This window comes from Ictidomys tridecemlineatus, chromosome 3 (assembly GCF_052094955.1).
Source record: "Ictidomys tridecemlineatus isolate mIctTri1 chromosome 3, mIctTri1.hap1, whole genome shotgun sequence".
In the NCBI taxonomy this organism is placed as follows: domain Eukaryota; kingdom Metazoa; phylum Chordata; class Mammalia; order Rodentia; family Sciuridae; genus Ictidomys; species Ictidomys tridecemlineatus.
The window spans coordinates 208455412-208478979 of NC_135479.1; the positions used below are offsets into that span (position 1 = coordinate 208455412).

The following is a 23568-nucleotide window of genomic DNA, read 5'->3' on the forward strand; positions in this document are numbered from 1 at the left end:
TCCACAACTCTAGTTTAAAAGACTTCAATTGCAGAAATAAAGGGAGGGGAAGTTCATACACAAGCCACATGTCTTTCAAGCACAATTGTGAATAACTGGATACTTGGGGGTACAGAAAGCAAACCTTAGAAGACCAGCCCTGCGAGTCAGTCCAGATGTAGTCACATGACCAATCCCAATGGTTCTTCTCTACCAGGTAGGCACCTGCCAGCACCCACCAGCTCCCACTGGCCTTTCTTCTTGAATCCTGTCCTTTTCCAGGGCTCTGCACACAGTCTGCTTGGCAAACCGCTCCAAAAATCCTTCAGCAGAAAGTCCAAGCCCTCAGCGTGGTTCCAAGGGATGCCGGTGATCTGCCCCAGCCAACCTCCAGGTTCACTCTGACTCCCCCCAAAAATTCCTCATGTTCCTCTACAAAAAGCTACTCGATTTCACTGTTTATTCCTCTAACTGTGAAAGGAAACAACAGTTGAACAATTCATTAAGTACACACCAATAAAACCAGGAAGCGAGTTTTGCAAAGATTAAATTGCGAAGCACAACTTTATAATCTCCAGCTCGCAGTCTTTGACACCCCACCCAGGGGACTCCAGGCAACTCTGGGCAACTCCAAGCAACTCCAGACAGCTTCAGGCGAGCCACGCCCTGCACAGGGCGGGGCTGCGCCTGCGTGGTGGGCGGGCGGTCCCGGGCCAGCAACCTGCGGGTGCTCCACTTTTGCGCTCCAGCGGTGCAGGGGTTCTGAACTCCACTCTCCGCACAGGTGTTCCACGCTGCCCATCAGCTATGTCGTCCTGTCGCCGCGTGGCGCTGGTAACTGGAGGCAACAAGGGCATTGGCTTTGCCATCGTGCGCGACCTCTGTCGCCTGTTCTCAGGGGACGTGGTGCTCACCGCGCGCAGCGAGGCGCGGGGCCAGGTAGCAGTGCAGCAGCTGCAGGCAGAGGGCCTGAGCCCGCTCTTTCACCACCTGGACATCGATGACCAGCAGAGCATCCGCGACCTGCGTGACTTCCTGCGAAAGGAGTACAGGGGACTAGATGTGCTGGTCAACAACGCAGGCATCGCCTTTAAGAGTAAGCTGTCAGTCAGGGTGCAAAGCTTGTAGCCCTGGGGGACCACCTTCTGCAAGTAGCTCTGGGGCAGGTGCCCTCTGCTTTGTGGGATCCAGAAAGTCTCCCTAGAAAGAAACAGAACAGCGCAGACTGAAGCCATAGGGAAAGCAGAGACCTGGAAGGTGCAAGCCAAAGGGACATTGGTTTGGGTGACTGGGATTCATTCGGATCTTTCTAGGTTTTCTTTACAAAAGTGTACATTGAAGTAGTTGAGTAGACTTTTGACTAGTTTTGAAATAAATAATTGCAAAAAATTGATTACACCAACATAGCAAATAGACAGTACCCATGACTCAGACTACCCCAATACTGCCATTCTACAAAAACAAAGAATGTTATGAAACCAGGAGGTTGACGTTTTTTCGATTTCCACATTTTTTTTTTACTGCTGCATTACAGCTGTACATGATGATGGGATTTCATGCTACGTGTTCATATAGAAGAAAATATAACAATATACTTTGGTCACTATCACTCTGCAACACTTCCCACTCCTTCCCCAACAGCTATACCCATTTCCCAGGAGATCTCAAGTGTGAACAACCCTGCACTAGGCACAAGACTTTACTTGGAGAGATATCCTGTGCACTATTTTATTTCTGAGAAATTGTACCCCATGGCAACTGTTTACTGTTTTCTCTTTTTTCTTAAAAGCGGCTGATCCAACACCCTTTCATGTTCAAGCAGAACTCACAATGAAAACAAACTTTTTTGGTACCCGGGATGTCTGCACAGAGCTACTCCCTCTCATAAAACCACAAGGTGAGTGGGGTGGGTGATCTGGCCCTGCCCTCCTGCAGTCTCATCTCCTTGCCCCTGGCCTCTCCTGCTGCAGCTGTGCCCCTGCCTTGCTGGGCCTCCACCTGCCAGGAGCAGCTCTACTTCCCCAACCCACTTCTTCCAGTGGCTTGCTGCTCTGTGCACTGTTCTTCCCACACCTGGCTCTTTGGTATCCTCAAGTGTCTGTTCAAAGGTCTCCTCAGAGCAGCTCTTTATTTCTTCTTTCCATCCTACTGACAAAGGCCCTAGGATTCCATTCTGTTCACCCTTATTCAGACTCATTAATCTCCAGGTGGACTAGGACCACCTCACTAGACACAGCCCCACTAAACCTGTCACCTACCCAAAACTCCCAGACCAGCTCACACATATGGATGTTCCTGATCCTCCATAACTCCTGATAACCCCCAGTCTAAACTGACACTTTCAGAGGATGTCCATCCTTCTTCTAAATCTTCCTGGCCTCCCACCATCATGGCCACCCTGGTGGTCACGAGGCTCTGCTCCCACATCAGCAATGCCCATGTACTAAGATTGTGCCCACTGAGCTGGGCATCATGGCACACCCCTGCAATCCCACCAACTCAGGAAGCTGAGGCAAGAGGATGGCAAGTTCAAGGCCCACCTCAGAAAATTACCAAGGCTCTAAGCAATATAGGAAGAACCTGCCTCAAATTTCAAAGAACTAGATGGGGATGTGGCTCAGTTAAGCACCTTTAGGTTCAATTGCTGAAATGAAAAAAAAATTAAAATTAAAAAGGTTGTGCCCACTGAGAGTCACCCAAATCCCTCATCCCAGCCCTAAAGGGGCCCTGAGCTGACCATGCACACACCTGCAAACCCTCCTGAGAGGCCTCCCTTCTTGAGTCATGCCCTTTCCCAGGGCTCTGCACAGTGTCTGCTTCAGCTGAAGCTGTGCCAGGCACTCCCAGACTCCTTCAGGAGACATCCAGGCCCTCAGCATGGTTCACAGTGACTCCATGATCTGCCCCTGTCTCCCTCCTGGCTCATTTCATCTCCCCATCAAAGTGTTTTATGCTGTGCACACCTCAGACGCTCCTAGTCTTCCACTGAAAACTGCCCTAGCACTCCTCCACTCAGGGAGACCCACCTCTCATTAAGGATACACCAGCAGCCAGCCGCCTTCACAACAACGAGATGTGTGGCTTAGAGTTGTCACTTGAGTGTACAGCTTCCTTGCAACTTCTGTGCTCACAGGCACCCTGTGATCCCAGGAGGTTCTTTATGGAAGTTCATTATGCAGCCACCCAAGGGTCCATGTCTGTTTCTCCTAAAGCTCATACTGGTAGCGCTCTTTCAAATGACAATTTTCTGCTCTAACATCTCAGTAAATTTGGTCTTCACTGTTCTCGTGTAGATTTTATGTTACATGTTCATAGAGATGAATGTATGATGGTTTGGAATGTATTTTAGGCAGAGTGGTAAATGTCTCCAGCGTGCTGAGTCTGGTCTACCTTAAACGCTGCAGCCCAGAGCTGCAGCAGAAGTTTCGAAGTGAGACCATCACAGAGGAGGAGCTGGTGGGGCTCATGAACAAGTTTGTAGAAGACACAAAGAATGGAGTGCACGAAAAAGAAGGCTGGCCCAATTCTGCCTATGGAGTGTCCAAGATTGGCGTCACAGTCCTGTCCAGAATCTATGCCTGGAAACTCAGTGAGCAGCGGAGAGGAGACAAGATCCTGCTGAATGCCTGCTGCCCAGGGTGGGTGAGAACCGACATGACAGGACCCTCGGCCACCAAGAGTCCGGAAGAAGGAGCCGAGACTCCCGTGTACTTGGCCCTTTTGCCCCCAGAGGCAGAGGGGCCTCATGGGCAGTTTGTTCAGGATAAACAAGTTAGTGAGTGGTGAGCTGAACTCACACCTCCACCATGGTCCCCACTTGGTATCCTGCACTGAGGTGACCCAAAGGACATTTATGCTTTCAAAACTATCCTTAGACAAAAAAAAAAAAAAAATCCCACAAGGCATCCTTATCAAGTGCTTAGGTGTCACATGTCACAGGTGGAGCAGGGAAATCACTCAGGCACCACTAATTCCCTAAGGTCTTTTCTTCAACACAGGGAGAGAAAAGTGAAATTCCTGAAAATAACTAATGCAAATGAGAAGGTGAATAAAGGATTCTTGATAAATGTCCACTCTGCAGACTGTTTTCATGATGAAGCAAACTCCATGCCAGGAGCTTGGTCACTGTAAAAGCTAGGTCAAGGGGAGGGAGAGTGGAACTCAGGCGTGGTCAGACCTAGAAGGAGCCAGGCCTTAAACACCTTACTCTGTGGGCTCTGCAGTCAGTTGCAACTACTCGTCCAACAGGAGAGCAGACACACTTAGAAAAACAAGCATCAGAGTTGGATGTGGCCCCTGGACTATGGCTTTCCCCTCCACCAGGAAAACACACTACCACCAAGGCAAAGGCAGCTGCCCTGGTGGCTTCCCAAAGCCTTGGTCATTGTGTGAAAACCACCAGCAGCTTGAGAAGAGTGAGTGGGTGCTGAGTGCATGGTCACTTATGACTGAGCTGAGAGAAGTATTATAGAGTCACCTGGATGTGAGTGTTCTGAAGTAGGAATGAAGTATCCCACAACTGTAACACTCCCATGTGTTCCAAGATACAAAGAAGTAGAAGAGCATAACAGGATGTTTGGAATTGCAGACCATAGATGTATATATAGACATTGATTACCATTTTTCCACTTTTTTGTTTATTGTGAGCTTGGAAAACTTGGGGAGGGGGAGGGTGTGGCTCGGTGGTAGAACACTGGCCTAGCATGGGTGAAGTCATGGGTTCAGGTCCACAGTTCAGTACCTCGACAATAAATAAAAATTGTAAATGGAAAAGGGAAGCCCAGGACCTGGCACCTTACTTAGCAGTGGCTCAAGCAGAGTGGCCACACCTTGCTGTGTCTGGGTTTCTTTAACTGTCAACCTCTCATGGGATGACACGTCAGTGTAAGTGTTGAAAACGGTGCCTGGCACATGTACCACAAGGCATGAGCTTTTGTCACACCTGGGATCAGAGCAATGTCACCCCTGGTGGCAGAAAGGAGCCCTTGTTCACTGCCCATTGCCCAGCTGACTCCAGAGGGCATCAGGAAGTGTCCACTGTCCCTTTCCTCCCACAGCCTGGCTCCATGCTGTCCACGCCTCTACTCTCAGGACTTCTCACTCTGCCCCAGGGGCTGCCATGCCTGGGGACCTGAAGAGGGAGCACCCCTGAGAACCAGCTCTTCTTTTAAAAGGGAGATTTGAGGGCTGGGCTTGTAGCTCAGTGATAGAGCGCTTACCTCCCATGCTTAAGGCCCTGGGTTCTGCCCCCAGCACCACATAAAAATAAGCAAATAAAATAAAGATATTGTGTCCATCAACAACTAAAAAAAAAATACTAAAAAAATAAGAGGAAGGGTTGGTTTCCAGGTTTGAACCCTCAACAGGGTTGTTCATTTCCTCCTAGTTATTTTGTTTTTGTAAGCAGACAGCAACACATACACAATGTCTAGGTCAAGACTATAGTGATTCAAGTGCTGGCTTAGAAATGTACATTGAAATGCAAAGATAAGTCTCCTTAACACCTTAATGACATCCAGCTTCTTCAAGAGCTCTAAAGAAATCATCATCCCATATTCAGGTGCCTGGGTAGCTCTGCGGTGTGGGAAAGGACATTCTATCCTACTGCTAAGATCTGTTTTTCAACCTGAAGAGTAAGGTACACACTGCTAAAATAAAATTTTCAGAAAATGTAAAATTAGATAGAAAAATAGCATTTCTGAGAGGAGTGTGCGGTGGTGCACACCTGTTGTGCCGCTGCTTAGGATGCTTGTGCAGGTTCAAAGCTGGAATCTAAGAGTTCAAGACCACATGGGAGCTCGTAAGACCCATTCACAGGGAAAAAGAAAAAGAAAATCAGAAGAGAAAGAGAAACTGAGTCTCATATTGAATATAGGATATGAAGGATCAGGCAGGTGTTACAACCAGCTCACCTGAAAAGCTAAAGGGGCTCAGATTTAAGTGGAATAAGGGAAGTTGAGATGAACTGCAAAAGGAGACCAAACTGGGGTTGGCACCCTGGAGAGGAAGCTGATTATATCTGCTAGACAACGCTGGCAGCACACACACCCCCACTGCAGACAGTTACTAACATGCCCCATATCTCAGAGCGGGCAGAGGGCGCCTGGGGCTCCAACTCTTCCCTCCTTATCCTACACTCTTGATAAGCCCAGAAAACACCAACCCTCCAAAGGAAGCACCACACCCAGCCTGACTGGCAGCAAGACACTGGGGAGGAGGGAATCACAGGGGCTGACTGGGCGCTCTTGACATTTACAATCACAAACCCCACTGGACCTCTGAAGCTGCTAGCCAGTGCTGACTCAATCCCCTGTGCATAGTTTCCCTTTCTGCAATATAACTCTTCTTTTCTCAGGTCTCCCAAAGTAATAGAGGTACATAAACATTCCCTCCCTCATGGGAGCTTTCTGGGAGTTAGTCCTACCTGTAAACACACAAAATTACAAGACATTTTTTAAATATTTGTTTTTTAGCTAAAGGTGGACACAATATCTTTATTTTCATCTACATGTGGACTGAGGATTTATATGTGGCACTGTGGTACAAACCCAGTACCTCACACATGGTAGGTGAGTACTCTACCTCTGAGCCACAACCCAGCCCCACAAGACCTTAGTTGTCTTTTGTTTCCGATTATAGAATAAGGCAGCACTTCATGCCATAAAAAAGAATGAGGGATCCCATGAGCTGAGCAAGGCAGGGTGGTTTTATAAGAATAAAAGCATTGAGGAGAGTGAAATTGGTCTTTTCAAACTCTTTTCTCTTTTTGTTCTTTTAAGATATACACGACAGGAGACTGTACTTTGACGTATTACATATACATGGATCATATCTCCGCATTGTGTAGAACCACAGAACGGGGAGGCTACACTCAAAGCCAGTTTTCTTACTCTGGTTCAGGCACAGAGGAGCTTCTTTTGCTTCAAGCACACAAATTGAGGTGGAGCAACTCCATTCTGGTCTGATCATTTGGCATTTCCAGTCCCAACAAGTCACTGATGTCCTCGTGATCACAGGTTTGGAGAGCTTCCATGATTCTCGCTGAAGAAAATCAACTTCCCGTCAGGACATGGCTCCATGTGGATATTTCATACTTTTTCAGAGGACACAGTGTACCAGGCAGACAACTGTGACTATCAGAGGATCATACCATGAGTTTAAAATCCAGCCATTAGCCAGGGTCTCCCTGAGCAAAATCAAAGAATGAGCCCAATGAGGGTCAAGGCATTTCAACCAAGTCACTGGCTCAACAACTTCTGGCACCTGAGGCTACACAATACCCAGAGGTATTATTCCATGTGCCACAAGGAGTCCCAGCACCTACCCAGGCTCCTCCCTTCTCGGCCAGTAAGTAGCAATTCTGTTATCTGGGATCCTATCACTGGGTTCCTTTAAAACAAGGAGAGAGAACAAACCCGTCTAGGAGGCTGTCTATGGAAGGGTCCTCTTCACCACTGGAACACAGTGGCAGAAGGGCTGTCGTGAAAGCTAGCCACCAGCTGGACTAACAGATCACTTACATCATGTCAAGCTTTTTTGACATCCCCAGGTCCCCTCTGTCAAGTGACCCGAAGAAGCCACTGAAGTGAAAAGCTAATGACAGCATCTTCCTGCCAAGCGAAAGACGTAGGCATAAGCAAGGAGAGATGAAGAGGCTCACAAAGGGGAGTCTTCTCTGGCCGTCTTGGGGAGAGCTGTACACAGCCTCAGGGAGTCAGCCTCCAGCGGGGTCTGCAGTCCAGTGACTCTGCTCAAGGTGGCATCAGGGTTTTTGTGGAGCTCTCTGTGTGGTTCGCACACCCACCGTGAGACGTGCCCCTGTGCTCCATGTTGCATTGGCCAGCCTCAGCTCCTTGGCCTTCTGTGACAGGGAAGCTCTTCTTCTTAGGGACTCTGTGGGAGAAATCTGTATCGGATGAACCCCAAGAATTCAGGACCCAGTCCAGTCAACAGGCAGATAACAGACTCAAACACAATGAGCAGAGCTAGGGTCTATGACAGGTAGCCTTTCTCTAAACATCCTCCAGGCTAAGTTGCTTGCAAAATAAATACGGTTTCATTAAACATGTCCTTATTCCTTCCATAATGCAGCAAGAATAGAGGTGTAACTACCACATTTGATCGTTAAATTTTCTTTTTTTTTTTTTTTAAGAGACAGTAAGAGAGGAGAGAGAGAGAGAATTTTTAATATTTATTTTTTAGTTCTCGGCGGACACAACATCTTTTGTGTGTGGTGCTGAGGATCGAACCCGGGCCACATGCATGCCAGGCGAGCGCGCTACCGCTTGAGCCACATCCCCAGCCCTCTTTAAATTTTCTTTGCTGGAACTTCTGAAGGAATCGCAGATTTGGTTTTTTTTTCAAAAGTCTTTCAAGGCTACGAAGCCAAAACAAAATTCCAAGTATATCCCATTACAAATGCACCATTTTTATTAATGTTATGCAAACAACTACATAGCAATTAAAAGAATAGTCAAAAACAGTTTCCAAAGCTGGAAGGGAAGAAGTAGCAAGAACACGTATTTATTTTTCATTCACAAAAGTACAGCCAATATAGTTCATAGGCTATATACAATCTGCCCTTTATAAAATTCAAAATTTTTAGTATCATCAGAACTACCATCATAATCTAATTTTAGGAAATTTTCATCCCCCCAAACAAACAAACATACCCCATACCCATTCGCAATCACTCCAACTCCCTTATCCCCCCCACCCCATCCCACCCCCTAGGGAGACCACACATCTATTTCTGTCTCTATAGATTTGCCTATTTATGTAAATGAAATCATCATATATTAAGTGATTCTTGTGTCTGGCTTCTTTTACATAACAATTTTTTCCTAAGTTATCCCACATGTATTAAAATGTTTCTAACCAGGTATAGTAGTGACAGAAATAAAGACAATTTTAAGAGTTTATTATTTAACATTCCCAAGAAGAAAGGACACACCCTCATGGGGAGGGAAGTATCAGGGTCATTCTGGAGCCTCAAAGAGGAAAATATGGCCCAGAGCCTTTGTTGTGAGTTCTGCTGAAAGGAATGTGTGAGGCAGGTATGCAAGTTTTGATGCTTTGATTTGATTTGATTTGATGCTTTGAACAGTTTCAGTGAGCTGTGAGATACAGAGGATTATCAAGTTGTCCAGTACCTGGCTCTGGGGTGACTGAGGGCAGAACACTCACTTAGTGTGTGAGAGTATGTTAAGGAAGATATATAGGGGTATGAGCTCTGGATTGGTTAAAACATCAAAGATGAGCTCATGGAAATATATTTGCAATCTCTAGGAATTAGCAAACTCTACGAAGGCCTGCCTAACTGTTGGGAGCCAGGGACCGCACCCTGAATATGGCGCTGGTCTCTGCGGTTAGAGTTGTTAGAAGTAAACAACTCCTTGTAAGGCTGTGGGGCTGGGCTCTGGCCTGCTTCCGCTGCGCTGTACCTATTAGACTTTTCCATGTGGTGCTAGTTCATTGGCGGGGCTGGGTACTTAAGCTAGGGCAGACTGACCGCTTGCTCTCTTGTTCCTGTTTTCTCATCATGATTCAAAGGTCCTGAGTAAACTGCTGAAAGAAGAATCCTGTGTCGTGTTTCCCTTGCTGGCGAGGGGTCGCGACACCTAACCAAGCCCCCAAGGTGGCAAAACATCTTAAAATACAGAAAAATTAAAACGTGATTAACACACTACATTGGCCCTGGCCTACAGCTCAGTGGAAGATCTCAAACTGAGCCTGCTCAAGAGCCCTAGGTTAAATCCCTAATCCCTAACTTCCCCACAAAAACCTAGCTTATTTTAGCATCCAATAGTACTACTTTATATTGCTAAATATCTCAGTGTATGGATATATCACAATGTTTTAGCTACCATTTGGTGGACATTTGTCCTAATTTGGGGTTATTATGAATAATGCTACAATTGTTAACAAGGAAAACCTAAATAAATTCTCCACTTTCACTTGCTCTTAATTGAAGTAAAAATCACTAATTTTGGAGGGCTCAGAGCTGGGCAACACATTATCAGATTTCCACTTGTATTTCCCTCTGTGATGTGTGGGTTACGAATATAACAACTACTACATTACCCATTGGGTAACTGTGCTAAAAACGGCACCTCTTAAGAAGAACAGGAACAGGATGCACAGGTCTGGCATCTCCACCTTCGTATTGAGTCTATCTCCTTTGCTACTTAACCTTTGGGTCAGATTCTATTCAACTCTGCATGTTGACATGTTGATCAATTGAAAAACATTTTGTCCAAAACTTTAATACAGGGGTTAAGTGGACCCAGCCTTGCCTACTCTGTCTTCTCAACTGAAGGCTTAAGACACCTACCAGATGTCACAGTGGGAAATTCCAGAGCATGAAAGGATTGCAAAGAAGTGGCCCAACAATTTCCTGGATATTCTCTACCTATTCAAAGACATGCATGTCCTTCCCTTCATTAGCCTGTCCCTCTCACTTATTATTCCTGGTCTATGTCTCTAACCCCTCAATGTGCATGCAGTTCAGAAGCTGATTTTGAACAAAGCTCTCGCTCTCTTTCTTTCTGTGGCCACTGGATAAAGCTTTGCTTCCTTCCCAATACTTGTCTCTCGGGACACTGGTTTTTCCATGGAACGAGGCTCCAAACCTGGGTTCAATAAATCCTATCTGCATTCACAAAAAAGATTCTATGTGAACACATATTCATTTCTATTGGACATACTCAATGAGTGGAAATACATTATTTTATCACAACTCTATGCCTAACTATTTGAGAGGCTGTGAGTGGCTTCATTATAAATTGCTACCAGTGGCCAGGCATGGTGGTACATGCCTGTATCTCAGCATCTTGGCAGACTGAGGCAGGAGGATGGTGAGTTCAAAGCGAGCCTCAGCAAAAGCAAGGCACTAAGCAACCCAGTGAGACCCTGTCTCTAAATAAAATACAGAATAGGGCTGGGGATGTGGATCAGTGGTTGAGTGCCCCTGAGTTCAATCCCCAATACCCAAAAAAATAAAAATCCCCACCAGCAATAGATGAATGTTCCAATTAGACCATATCCTCAATAGCACTTCTAATGTCTATGCAGTATATCACTGCCATTGTGATTTGCTTTTTCCCAACGACTAATGATATTGACCATAATATCGTGTACTGATTGGCCATTTAGATATCTTTTCTAGAGAAATGCTAATTCAAGTCTATCCATATTTAAATTGGGTTATCTATTTTATTATTGAGTTGCTTATTAAGAGTTCTCTAGGGCTGGGGATGTGGCTCAAGCGGTAGCGCACTCGCCTGGCATGCGTGCGGTCCAGGTTCGATCCTCAGCACCACATACCAACAAAGATGTTGTGTCTGCCGAGAACTAAAAAATAAAATATTAAAAATTCTCTCTCTCTCTCTCCTCTCTCACTCTCTCTTAAAAAAAAAAAAGGAGTTCTCTATAGGGATTTATTTATTTATTTGAGAATTCAGAACACTGACTTTTATTAAGAAAAGCTAAATACTATTTACATAGTCACTGTATTTTCCAGGCAGGTCAATTGGGCAACCTCTTCCTTGAAGAGAGATGAATACTTCTCAGTCAAAAAAAAAAGAATCACTTTTTTAAAAAAAAATAAACCATGAACATTCTAGGGAAGAGTTAGATAGCTAGATTCTGGAGGCTGTGCAGTGATGACCTAGGCCCTCTAGCAAGTAGTGATGCCAAGTAGAAATAACACCATGAGCCCAGGCTTCCCTGGTCCCATGAGAATGTTCTGGACCAGAGATCTAGGAGAAAAGTCTGGGCCTTGCTACCAATCTTCATCGTTTGATAGGCCCTCTTTGGGCTGGTCCTGGGCCTCCTGTTCAAGCTACACAGTGGATGCCTCCCTCTGTGTAGCACACAGGACCACAGCACAACTGGGGCTCTTCCTCCTCATACCAGCACTTTCACTGAAGTCAGGAAAGAAGGCTGCAATCTCTCTGCTGGCTAAAACCACAGAGTCTGAGCCATGGGTGGTGTTGCGCGTGTCTGAGGTGCCAAAACTCCTACGAATTGAATCTGGGGACATATGGCATGCTTGAAACACTCTGGTGGGCCCCATCAGTGTCCTCCAAAGCTGGATGGCATCCTCGTGAGCAAGGATATAAGCTCGGATTGGTCCACCGGCCATGAACTCCACCAGTCGCTGATAGAAAAAATGCTCTTCATGTTCCTTGTAAAACTTCTGGCAATCTTCCTTTCTCCATAGTAGTTCTCTCATTCGTACAATAAGGAACTTGTTGCTCAGAATCTGCTGATGAACAGCCTCCAGAATCAATGGGTGAGCAACTACATCAGGCTTGATCAGGGCTAGAGTAAGCTGCAGAGCCTTAGGGCTTCACAAAATTGAGGTCATCTCACTCCCAGCCAGGTCAACGTTCACCTGATCCTCCAGCAGCAAAACTAAGCCTCTATAGGGTTTTAAAACATGAAAAGTTGAAGAAGTATACTAATTAAGAAAAAACTACTCCAAAACACTTTGGACTAATTAGAAAGTTTATTCTTACATATGCTTAAAGGGAAGGCAGGTAATGAGGCTCCTGCCAACTCAGCAGGTGCCTGGCTATATCCCAGGGCCCACAAAGAATGCAGAATCCGGGCCCTTTCTCAGAGCCTGAGTCCACCTACATTTAACACATTCCACAGGTGGTTAGTGTGAGAAATAAAGACTGAGCAGTGCTGGCCCAGGCAGGTGTGTGGTCTACACACAGGTGGTCAAGGATTCTGGGTGCACAAGGGAGCTCTGCAGTCCTCCACAGAGAGCCCCCAAGGTTGAGCACACTGCTGTAGCCTCAAGTGTTGCCCTGTCCAGGCCACAGTACAGGACAGAGGGATGCCCACCCTCACAGGCAGCTTTCTCTTAGATGAGGCAGTTCAGAGGGACCTCACATCACTACCACTCAAATGCCCTTGGTTCCAGACAAATCACATGACCATAGCCAACAACAGAAGGCTAGGAAATGTCACCCAGAGTGGGCAGACCCACACACCAAAACCTCCAGTGGCTCTGGGTGAAGGAACCCATGCTCACTGCTCCCCGAGGGAGGCCACCAGGAGTCCCTGCCAGTTGCCAGCAGCAACTCAGAGTCAGACTCTCTGGGGCAGGCCCACTCACCAGGCCTTCACATCAGCATGTAGCTCCTGGCAGTTCAGAGCCCATAAGGGATTCCACAAGGTACAGCCCTGCCCCGCACACTCTGGCTGCAATAATGGAACCAAAACAGACACAGCCAATCCCTGTGGTGCCAAGGCCAATGTCTCGGCTTGGCACCAGAATCACGAGGCACTCACAGCTTTGTAGGTTCAAACAGCAATTCTTTATTCCAGCTCTCACACCACCTCCACACAGGTCCAGGGGCAATGGCGTTCTCCTGTCTCCCGCACAAACCACCTACTCCACGAGGCTCCCTCCAAATCCCATTTTTATCTCACGAGAACTCAATGGGAACAAGCAGCAGGAACACCCTAATCCCAGCAATAATCTTCAACTTCCAACTTCCTTAAAACCCATTATCTTAAACTGGCAACGCCTTAAACTCAAGGAGCCGGTTACTTCCTCAAACCTGATCAGCTCTAAACCTGGATCTGCCTTGGTCCTTGAGCAAGGTCACCTCATTAAAGCATGCATGCAATGTCCCATCAAATGTCCTCTAAGCAGCATGGGGTACGCTTGGCAAGGAAATTTCGATGCGTCATTCCTACTTGGTAGTGGCCCTCAGCATCTCCCCCCTTCTGATTAATTAAACAACAAGCAATGTGGCTTAGGACCGTGCCTGGTAGGTTGTCCAATTCAACATATGGTTCTTACCCGTCATCGGATGAACTGACCTCTAGGCGTCAGTCCCCTGTCTTAGGTTGAATCCACTGCAATCAGATCAACCCGTCGCTGACTACCGGTCCAGCATTCAGCCATGCTTGTGGATAGGCCTAAGCACCAGTGGGGGGGTGAGGTTCTTGCCTCACCTCTGTTGGCCCCCAAATTTAACCTTGGTGCCAGTGGGGGGGTGAGGTTCTTGCCTCACCTCTGTTGGCCCCCAAATTTTAGACCATCACTAGTAGAAGGGAGGAAGATACAGAAATGCCGCGACACCAAGCCAATTGACGGCTCCTTTGGAAAAATTGCATCACTGGTGACACCATCAGCAAAGATGTCAGCATTACCACAATTAACATGGGGTGCGCTGGCAAGGAAATTGCATCACTGGTGACACCATCAGCAAAAATATGCCAGCAGTACCACAATTCGCTGCACCAGACGATAGTTCACAATGCATGCAACTGATATATAGTCCAGGCAAGTTCTGCAGGCAGTTCAAATCGGAGGAGTCTATCAATATGTCCATTTCCTCCCAAAGTAAATCAAGTCCTTGATTGAGCATTACTTGTTGAGTTATATTCATTGATGCATCAGTTTATACAGTTTACTGTGGTAGCTATCATAGAAGCTGTAGTTTGGTTTTCTTTGTCTTCACCGGCACTGGGATGGAGATGGGAATTCTGGCAATGATGTTAAAGAGACATTATCCTGAACAGAATTATTAAATATGATGAAAAGGAAAAGTGAAAGTAAACAAACAGATCTGTTAATCACCTTTAAAAACAATAGTAAGCAAACAGATCTGTTAATCACCTTTGAAAGCAATCATTAACAGCTGTTTAACTAATTTAAATTAAACCACTTAAATCACGTGAATAAAAAAAAATTTGGATCCATTTTTTCATGAGCGCTCCTCATATAAAAATATGGACATACACACATACTGACATGCAACACAAAACAGTGCAGACATAACATACAACACATAAGACAATAATAACGGCCTTGTAGCTTTACCTAGGTAAAATCTCCATTGCAATGTTTAAAAACTCCACAGTCAAAAAATAAAAAACAGTCAAAAAACAAAACTGATCAGAAAAACATTAACCTAGGTTTGTATGAGCTCAAAAAATAAAATAGAACTTTATGATGTGGGAAAAAGCAATAATAAAATAGATATTGAAAAAAAGGTACCGTGGTTAATCACTGTCGCAGATGTAAGAATAGCCAAGCTGGAGCTCTGGATTTCAGCTGTTATGGATTTCAGTCAAATCATCTTCTTTTTCTGTAGAAATTGTTTTGGTTAACCTCTCTGGAATCCAAATCGGCTGCTGTTCTCCCTGTAGAAACGCAAAAACAGAACCCCGACTCCAGACAAACACTGGGTCAGAAGCTTTCCATTGTCCTGTTAGAATATCTTTCCAAAGTACCTTAGGCTTATGTACATTTTTCGGATACATACGTCTTTCCGCAGCACTAAGTCCTGATGAATCCAAATTTAGAAAGTTTAGAGTAAAAAGGGTTATTTTAAGTTTATCTTTGGGGGATAAATACCCCTTTAAGATCCTTTTAAATTTAAGTCTTTCAAAAGCATTCTGCCTTACTTTTTAGAATTATTTTAGTCCTTATAATTTTTAGATGTGGTTTTAAACCATAGTTGTCTTAGCCTTTTGCATTTTCTATCTGAAATACCTTTACTTGACATTTTCAACCATTTTTTTATCTTATTTCTATCTTCTACTTTTCTTCTAAGGTTTTTATATTTACCCTTAGTTGCCTTATTCTCTCCTAGTTTTCTTTTGTTTCCTATTTTGTGGGCTAAAAATTCTTGTTTTTCTACATCTTTTTTATCTTCCTATATCTTTTTTATCTTTCTACATCTTCTCTCTCTCTCTTTTTTTACCTTCCTGTACTTCTGTTTTTGAAGTTTTCCACTTCAAATTTTTAATCTTCTTTATCTAAATCTTTTATTATCTTCCCATTTTCATGGGTTATATATTTTTTTTCTCCGTCATGAAGGCATCTTAACCACCTTCAATTTGACCTTTTAAACCCTTTTGCAACTTATTTAGACATTTTACAACTTTTTACTTTACCACACAAAGATTATCTCATCTCCCTCTTTTTAGTTTAATAAGTATATTTTAATAGTTAATAGTTTGATGAGTAAAGCAATCTTTCCCGCCATGAAGGTATCTCAACAACCTTCAATTTAACTTTTTAAAGCATTTCATATATCATCTATACTGTACTTTTAAATGTACTTTTTCACCACCTACAGCTTCACTCTTTTAAACGAGGCTTAGATTTTGTTTAAATCGCTTAATATTAGTTTACATGGCTGCCCTTCAACCAAAGGCTCTTTTTTACTCCATTAAGAAGCTTTGTCTCAATCTGCCATGTACAAATATCTTTTTTCTTCTTTCTTCCTTTCTCAAGCTTTTAAAGTAAGTTTAGTTTCCTCAAAATCTTTTTAAATGGCATTTACAAATTTTTAATTTACCACACAGAGATTATCTCATCTAGAAACATTTATTTAACCTTTAACCTTTTATATTAAAATATATTTCCACATCTTGAACCTTTTTATATCCCTTTTTTAACCGTTAACCCTTTTATAAATTCACATTCTGAAACAACCCTTATACAATTTTTGAATTTAGACAAATTACTCCACTTTAATAAGATGAAATATTTTTATGTTTTCTAAGGTACTATTATACTGTAATTGAAACCCAACTGAAACTTCTTATACTCTTTGTATATAAATTACACATGATAGAATCTTAACACTTAGTAACCTTGTTTAGCAAAGACACAGACCAAAGCAATATTAAACTTTTTTTCCATTCATCAATTTATGAAAACACACATAATGTTTAAATATATTACCTTATGGAACTTAATAAGTAAAGAGTACTTGATTTCATATCTAGTGGTTGATATTTTAACACTTTAGCTTTGTAAATTAATCAGATGTCTGTAAAAACCAAGATCTTAGACAAGTATAGTAAACAGAACTAGCCATCTCTTTCTTGTTGAAGAAAAATCCTTCTACAGGATACCATGATGGTCCCATTGATATACTTAATAACCCATCTTTAAAAAGCCATGGGCTACATATTTGTATAGTATCAACATATGCCCTAGCTGTTCTTGGTCTTACTGGGGTGCCTCCTTCCTCTAACAATTTCTCTTCCTCAGAGGCGAACAAATTCAAACCTTGAGTCAACCATTTTCCCCAGTTTGCCTGAGAAAGTTCTAGGAACAGGCAACTTGAAATAAAAACAAAATAAATCAAAACCAGAACACATTGTTTTTTGAAATGGTCACCCATTTTTTTTTCTTTTTTTTGCTCTCCTTCAGGAGCGAGCAAATTCACTTACCCCCAAGCTTCAGACATCCCACGTACAGGCCACCAAAATGCCAAGGCCAATGTCTCGGCTTGGCACCAGAATCACGAGGCACTCACAGCTTTGTAGGTTCAAACAGCAATTCTTTATTCCAGCTCTCACACCACCTCCACACAGGTCCAGGGGCAATGGCGTTCTCCTGTCTCCCGCACAAACCACCTACTCCACGAGGCTCCCTCCAAATCCCATTTTTATCTCACGAGAACTCAATGGGAACAAGCAGCAGGAACACCCTAATCCCAGCAATAATCTTCAACTTCCAACTTCCTTAAAACCCATTATCTTAAACTGGCAACGCCTTAAACTCAAGGAGCCGGTTACTTCCTCAAACCTGATCAGCTCTAAACCCGGATCTGCCTTGGTCCTTGAGCAAGGTCACCTCATTAAAGCATGCATGCAATGTCCCATCAAATGTCCTCTAAGCAGCATGGGGTACGCTTGGCAAGGAAATTTCGATGCGTCATTCCTACTTGGTAGTGGCCCTCAGCACTGTGGGAAAGAAGGAAAGCCACTGTGCAGAAGCCACCAAGGGGCCCTAGTGATAGAAAAACTCTTTGGGGCAGACACTGGGAGGACGGTCTGCCCTGACAATGAGGCAGGCTTCCTGACTCACCTCCAGTTCTGCACCACGAGAAGCTCTTTGGTTCCTTGTTATCCTCCACGGCCACAGCTGAAGTTGGTGAGGCTCCTGGTTTTCCTAAAGATACAGGTCCTTCAGAACTTTGCTGATTTGCACACAACAGGTATGGCCCCCTAAGGCCACACCTGTTCTGAAGAAAACAGATCAGTAAAAGAATATTGCAGAAGAAAATGACAACCTAACCTCCACAATAAGCTCTTCAATTCCCATATCAGAAGTTGAACTGCCTCAGCTCAGGTAACTGTGGAGCCTTTAGCACTGATCAACTGGCTACCCCTCAGCTCCTCCTCCAAAACACAGAGCTGCACAGCTGACAGCCAGCCAAGGGACTGAGGCACCTCCAGGAGGCACACCACCCAAGAGAACAAGCATCTTAAATGGCTGGCTGAACCCTCCCTTGCCTAAAGAAAATTACACCATGGCAGGGATAATCCCATCAACCTGCATACTTGGAAAAATTCCATGAAACTACCACAGGCAAGGTGACAAGGGTCACAGGTTATAATAGTCTTTCCTATGATGCCCAGCCAGATATTCCCCACAGGTCAGGTCCAGGAACACCTGCACTTCCACTGAATAGACAACTAGGTTTAATGCAAAGGAGACCCACATCATGGCACTGGGCCTGTCAATTTAAGAAACATTACTTACCAAGCATTTCTGCCTCCTGACCTGGCTTGTTCTCCCTCTTTCCCTCTGCATACTAAATTGGAGTTTCTGTGTAGGTGCCCAACCTAAAATACAAAGCCGGTCTTTGTCTTACTTTCCAGCTGGATGACAATCACCACCCTTGCACTGCTGAATATGCAAACATACATTTGGGTAAGCTGTTTCTCTAATGTGCTTTTTGTTCAGGAAATGTTTGTGCCATGAGCTAAATCAAGATCTCTTCCATAAAGGAGACCCCATCATATGGGTCCCTCTGAAACAGTTTCAGCTTGAGGCCTTAGTGAATGCTGATTAATGACAGAAAACTTCATAACTGATTTCACAAATGAGTGCTTTGGTGACTTGCCCATCGCAATCCTAACCAACATTCTAAAAGCACCGATTTAAGTTACCCATACTTAGAATATGTATTGGTATGGGGTTGTGGCTCAGCAGTGGAGCGCTGGCCTAGCACATGCAAGACCCTGGGTTTGATCTTCAGCACCACATAAAAATTAATAAAAACAAAGGTATTGTGTACAACTAAAAGAGAATAAATTTAAAAAAAAAGGAATATGTGGAGCTATAAAATCCCTGTTCCATAAAGAGTCTGACAAAGGAACAACAAAATAAGGCTTTCAGGGACTGGGGTTGTAACTGAGTGGTAGAGAGCTTACCTAACACACACGAGGCACTGGGTTCGATCCTCAGCACCACATACAAAAAAAATTAACAAAAGTATTGTGTTCACCCCCCCAAAAAATTTTTAAAGACTTTCAGGGTTAACAGTGATTTCTCTTAGATACCAGAATCTTGAAATAAATACTTTAAACCGGTGATTGCAGTAGATTAAGGGAAAGATGAGAGCCAAAAAAAAACAAAAAAACAAAAAAAAAACACAAACCAAAGGTCATCATAGGATGAAAAATGGCTATTTGCGTTCTACATGCTGCTTCATAGACGCATAAAAAACGAAATCACTGATCACTCTAGCAGCGTGCCATTTATAGGAACTAGTATCAGCAATTAACGGCCACCAATATCAAAGATTCAAGGCATGCTAAGTAAAAAGTAAAGTTGCAGGGCTGGGGTTGGGTTCAGTGATGGAACGCTTGTCTAGTATGTGTGATGCACTGAGTTCAATTCTCAGCACCGCAGATAAATAAATGAATAAAATAAAGATCCAACAACAACTAAAATATATATTTAAAAAAATAAAGTTGCAGAACATCAGAAATGACATGAACCTTTTGCTCTGGAGCACTCTATAAGCGTTTATATGCCAAGGGAACTAGTACTATCCTTGTCTGCTCCTACTGTGGCGCACGTACGAGGACACACGTGACCACTTTTCTATACTTTAACCAGGAGACGGAGGTTTGGCTGTCTCCTAATTAAACACCCAGCACGCACTGATGAGAACCGCGGGGCGCTGGCGGGTCACCACCAGGTGGCGACTCTACCCAGAGCAAGGCGTCTGCACGCTCCCAGCGCCCGGCGGGCCACTGAACGCGGCGCGGGCCTCAGGCGCGACGGCCGGTCCCCGCCGCGCTGCTCCTCTGCGCCGCCTGCCGGGGACACCCACCGCCAGCGACCGAAACGCACGCCCCAGGGAACAGACCGCGCGTGCGCACGGCTGGGCCGGGGCTGGCGGCGGTCACGCACGCGCGTCTCCGCCTACGCCCAACTCAAGAGAGAAGCTCCTGCCAGCCCCAGCGGCCGCCACCCGGGCCACGAGGGTCTCTGACAGGAAGTCCCCGGCCCACCCGCTCGCCAAGGCCTCTGACGTGACGCGGGCCGAGGAAGGCCCAACCCTCACAGTCAGAGGCAGAGCGCCGACACGCCAGCAACCTTCCTCGACCACCCAGACGTCAGTCACACGCGGAGCCCCGCCCCTTCGAGGCGCCTCTGCGCGCGCATGCGCAGCTCCCTCGACTGCGGCCAACCTTGACCCCTGCATGGGTCCTTGGGGTCACGCGGGCGGCCATGGCCCTCAGAGGAGCCGAGCTGCCTGGGCTTCCCCTGTGCTCCGCTACGACGCAGCTCCCAGGGCGCCCCTAGCCGCCAGACCGTGTCCCGCCCCCGTTCTCTGCCCAGCTCCAGACCCGCCTTGCAGGAGGATTCCAAATAACCCACGTGGATACCAATTCCAGCTCCATGTCTACCCACCACTTGGATGTGGGCTGTGCTTAGTAAATGGATTCCTGAAAGTACAACGTGGAACAAGGTCTGGGTGGGAACTAACCTGGCAAATACCGCCTTGGCCCGGTGGTCAAGGCGACAGCATCCTGAATAAGTCACATAGACAGCATTTCCCTCCTGTATTCCTCCCCAAACCCATAACTGGCGTTCTTCCTTGGAAAAAAAGAAAAAAACAACCCCAGGGTTCCTAAAATATCTTTTCTGTCATGAAAACCAACTCTGACAAGCTGTCAAAAAACAAGATAAAACCAGAGAGACATGACCATTAAATGCAGTGTGGTATCCTGGATGGGATCCTGGAATAGAAAGGGGATATTAGGAGAAAAATGAGTGAAATCTAACAAGGCGCGGAGCTCAGTTATTGCAGCTGCTTCAATGTTGGTTTCTTATTTCTTACAAATAATCCATACTGGTAAGATATTAATAGGAGAAACTAATACAAAGCATATGGTAATAATCTGTACTACACTTGCAACTTTACACTAAAACAAATTGTTCTAAAAAACTTCATTTAAAAAAAAAAGACAAGTGGGCTGGAAATTGATGTTTCTAGATTGGAACTCCTTAAAAATAAACAGTGACATTAAATATTTAAGAGTTTATTTAATAAGGGATTTACAAATGAGGCAGTTTTAAGCCAGAAGTGTTTAAGCCTGTCCTGGAATGGACAGGCTTTTGTCTATGAGTGTGAAAGCCAACCAATGAAATTGATTTCAAACAAAAAAGATTAAGTAATTGCCTTGGTCGAACACTTCCCATGGGACATTCCAGAAAATGTATGTTCTTTTCACCTATGACCAGCTGAGCTTATTTTCCTTCTTTCTTTTTCTTTTTCTTTTCTTTTTTTTTTTTTTTTTTTGGTGCTGGTGCTAGAAATCTATCCCATGACCTTGCATTCACATGCTATCTTGTACTGATGGACATCACCAACCCTCATTTTTCTTGTAAATCTGAGTTAGGTTTTGGTTTACTTACAGGATCCCAAGGCATTAGAGCTACTTCAGTCTAATGCCTTGTATGTCTTGTGTATATTCACTTTTGTTTGTTGGCCTGTTTTAATCCAATAAATCATAAAGATGCCAATTTATTCCTAGTTATATTTTAATTGACTCAAGATTCAGTGATGTTATCAAAGGTCAACCTTTTGGTGTTCATCAGAATCGTTTCCATATTACCATCCTTAGGGAGTTGGCTACTCAACAACATTTAGGGTTATTTCCTCATGGTCTTGAAAAATCACCTTAGCTCTGGACATCACATTCTTATACACCTGCATTCTAGATATTGTGAAAAGGGTCAGTGAAATGAGGACTTTCGTTTAATGAAGGAGAATTAAGCATGATTCTATTTACCATATGGATATGAATAATGATTCTTGACAGAACTCTAGCCAGATCGCTCTAAGCAAAAACTTGTCCTATACAAACTATAGACCCTCAGCACAAATGATTTTCTCCACTCATTTCCCAAATCAAACAACACATTAAACAACTATGTTAGTGTTTCTAACAGCCCAAGCCTACATCACTGGGTTGAGCCACCCCACCCCCACTTTAAGCATCTTCTTGTCCATGTTCTACTTAACTTCTGATACCAGGCCCCTGACCAACTGCCGAAGTCTGGCTGGGCAGAAATCACAAGCCACTCAAGCAGGAACAAACTTTATTTCCAAACTCCCATGAATACCACCCATGAGGCCTTCTCCTGGACACACCACACACCAACCAACGCAAACTCTCCAGGAATCCCCAGGAGAGCTCAATTTCGAACTCTCCAGAAATTCCTGCAAGAGCTCAACCAGAACTCAACGGGAACTCCGCGAGAACTCAAAAGTACTGGCAAAATGCTAGGCACCATCCCAACTCGGCTATGGCTCTCAACATCTCCCCCCTTCTGTTTAATTAAATAATAAGCAATGTGGCTTAGGGACCGGGCTTGTCTTAGATTGTCCAATACTATATATGGTTCTTACCTGTCATCAGATGAGCTGACCTTAAGGCGTCAGCCTCCTGTCTTACATTGGTACCATTGCAATTGGATCTTACCCGCCATTGAATACCGGTCCAGCATACAGCCATACTTGTGGATAGGCCTTTGCACCAGTGTGGGGGGGTGAGGTTCTTTGTCTCACCTCTCTTGGCCCCAAATATTAGACCATCACAAGCAGAAGGGAGGAGGATGCAAAATGCCACAACACCAAGCCAAATGACGGCTCTTTTTGGAAAAATTGTACCACCAATGATACCATCAGCAAAGATGCCCCAGCACTACCACAATTCGCTGCACCAACAGATAGTTCACAATACATACAAGTGATACATAGTCCAGGCAAGTTCTGCAAGCAATTCAAAGCAGAGGAATCCATCAATATGTCCATTTCCTCCCAAAGTAAATCGATTCCTTGATTGAGCATCACTTGTTGAGTTATTATTCATTGATGCATCAGGTTATAGAGTTTGTTGTGATAGCTACCGAAGATGCTGTAGTTTGGTTTTATCTTTGTCTTCACAGGCACTGGGATGAAAATAGGAATTCTGGCAATGACGCTAAAAAAAAATTATGTAACATTCTAGCAGGCACTAAAATAAATAATTTTCTAAATAATTTACATTATCCTGAACAGAATTATTAAATATAATGAAAAGGAAAGGTGAAAGTAAACAAACAGATCTGTTAACCTCCTTTTTTGTTCACATTTTAAAACAATCCTCAACAGCTGTTTACCTAATTTAAATTAAACCATTTAAATCACGTGAATAAAAAAATATTTGGATCCATTTTTTCATGAGCACTCCTTATATATGTTATATGGACATACGCACATACAGACATACAACACAAAACACAAGTGTGCA

At 44.4% G+C, this 23568-nt stretch overlaps 1 protein-coding gene and 1 pseudogene across 2 annotated transcripts; one reads left to right on the forward strand and one right to left on the reverse strand.

The window, feature by feature from the left end:
• The first annotated feature begins 669 nt into the window (after positions 1 to 669).
• Positions 670 to 4052, forward strand: LOC101954908 (carbonyl reductase [NADPH] 1). The gene is made up of 3 exons (XM_005323498.5): positions 670 to 1075; positions 1769 to 1876; positions 3329 to 4052. The coding sequence occupies exons 1-3, from the start codon at positions 787 to 789 to the stop codon at positions 3763 to 3765; spliced, it is 834 nt and encodes a 277-aa protein (XP_005323555.2). The 5' UTR covers positions 670 to 786; the 3' UTR covers positions 3766 to 4052.
• Positions 4053 to 10754: 6702 nt separating this feature from the next.
• Positions 10755 to 19826, reverse strand: LOC110597968 (nucleoside diphosphate kinase 6 pseudogene; annotated as a pseudogene). Its single transcript, XR_013437011.1, has 4 exons — positions 18515 to 19826; positions 17837 to 17920; positions 13109 to 13230; positions 10755 to 12404 (listed from the first exon to the last, which is right to left on the reverse strand). The product of XR_013437011.1 is annotated as a nucleoside diphosphate kinase 6 pseudogene (transcript).
• Positions 19827 to 23568: the final 3742 nt, after the last annotated feature.

Coding starts and splice junctions, on each gene's coding strand:
- LOC101954908 (XM_005323498.5), top strand. CDS start 787: ATGTCGTCCTGTCGCCGCGTGGCGCTGGTAACTGGAGGCAACAAGGGC. Junction 1,076..1,768: donor CGCAGGCATCGCCTTTAAGA/GTAAGCTGTCAG, acceptor TTTTCTTAAAAG/CGGCTGATCCAACACCCTTT. Junction 1,877..3,328: donor CCCTCTCATAAAACCACAAG/GTGAGTGGGGTG, acceptor AATGTATTTTAG/GCAGAGTGGTAAATGTCTCC.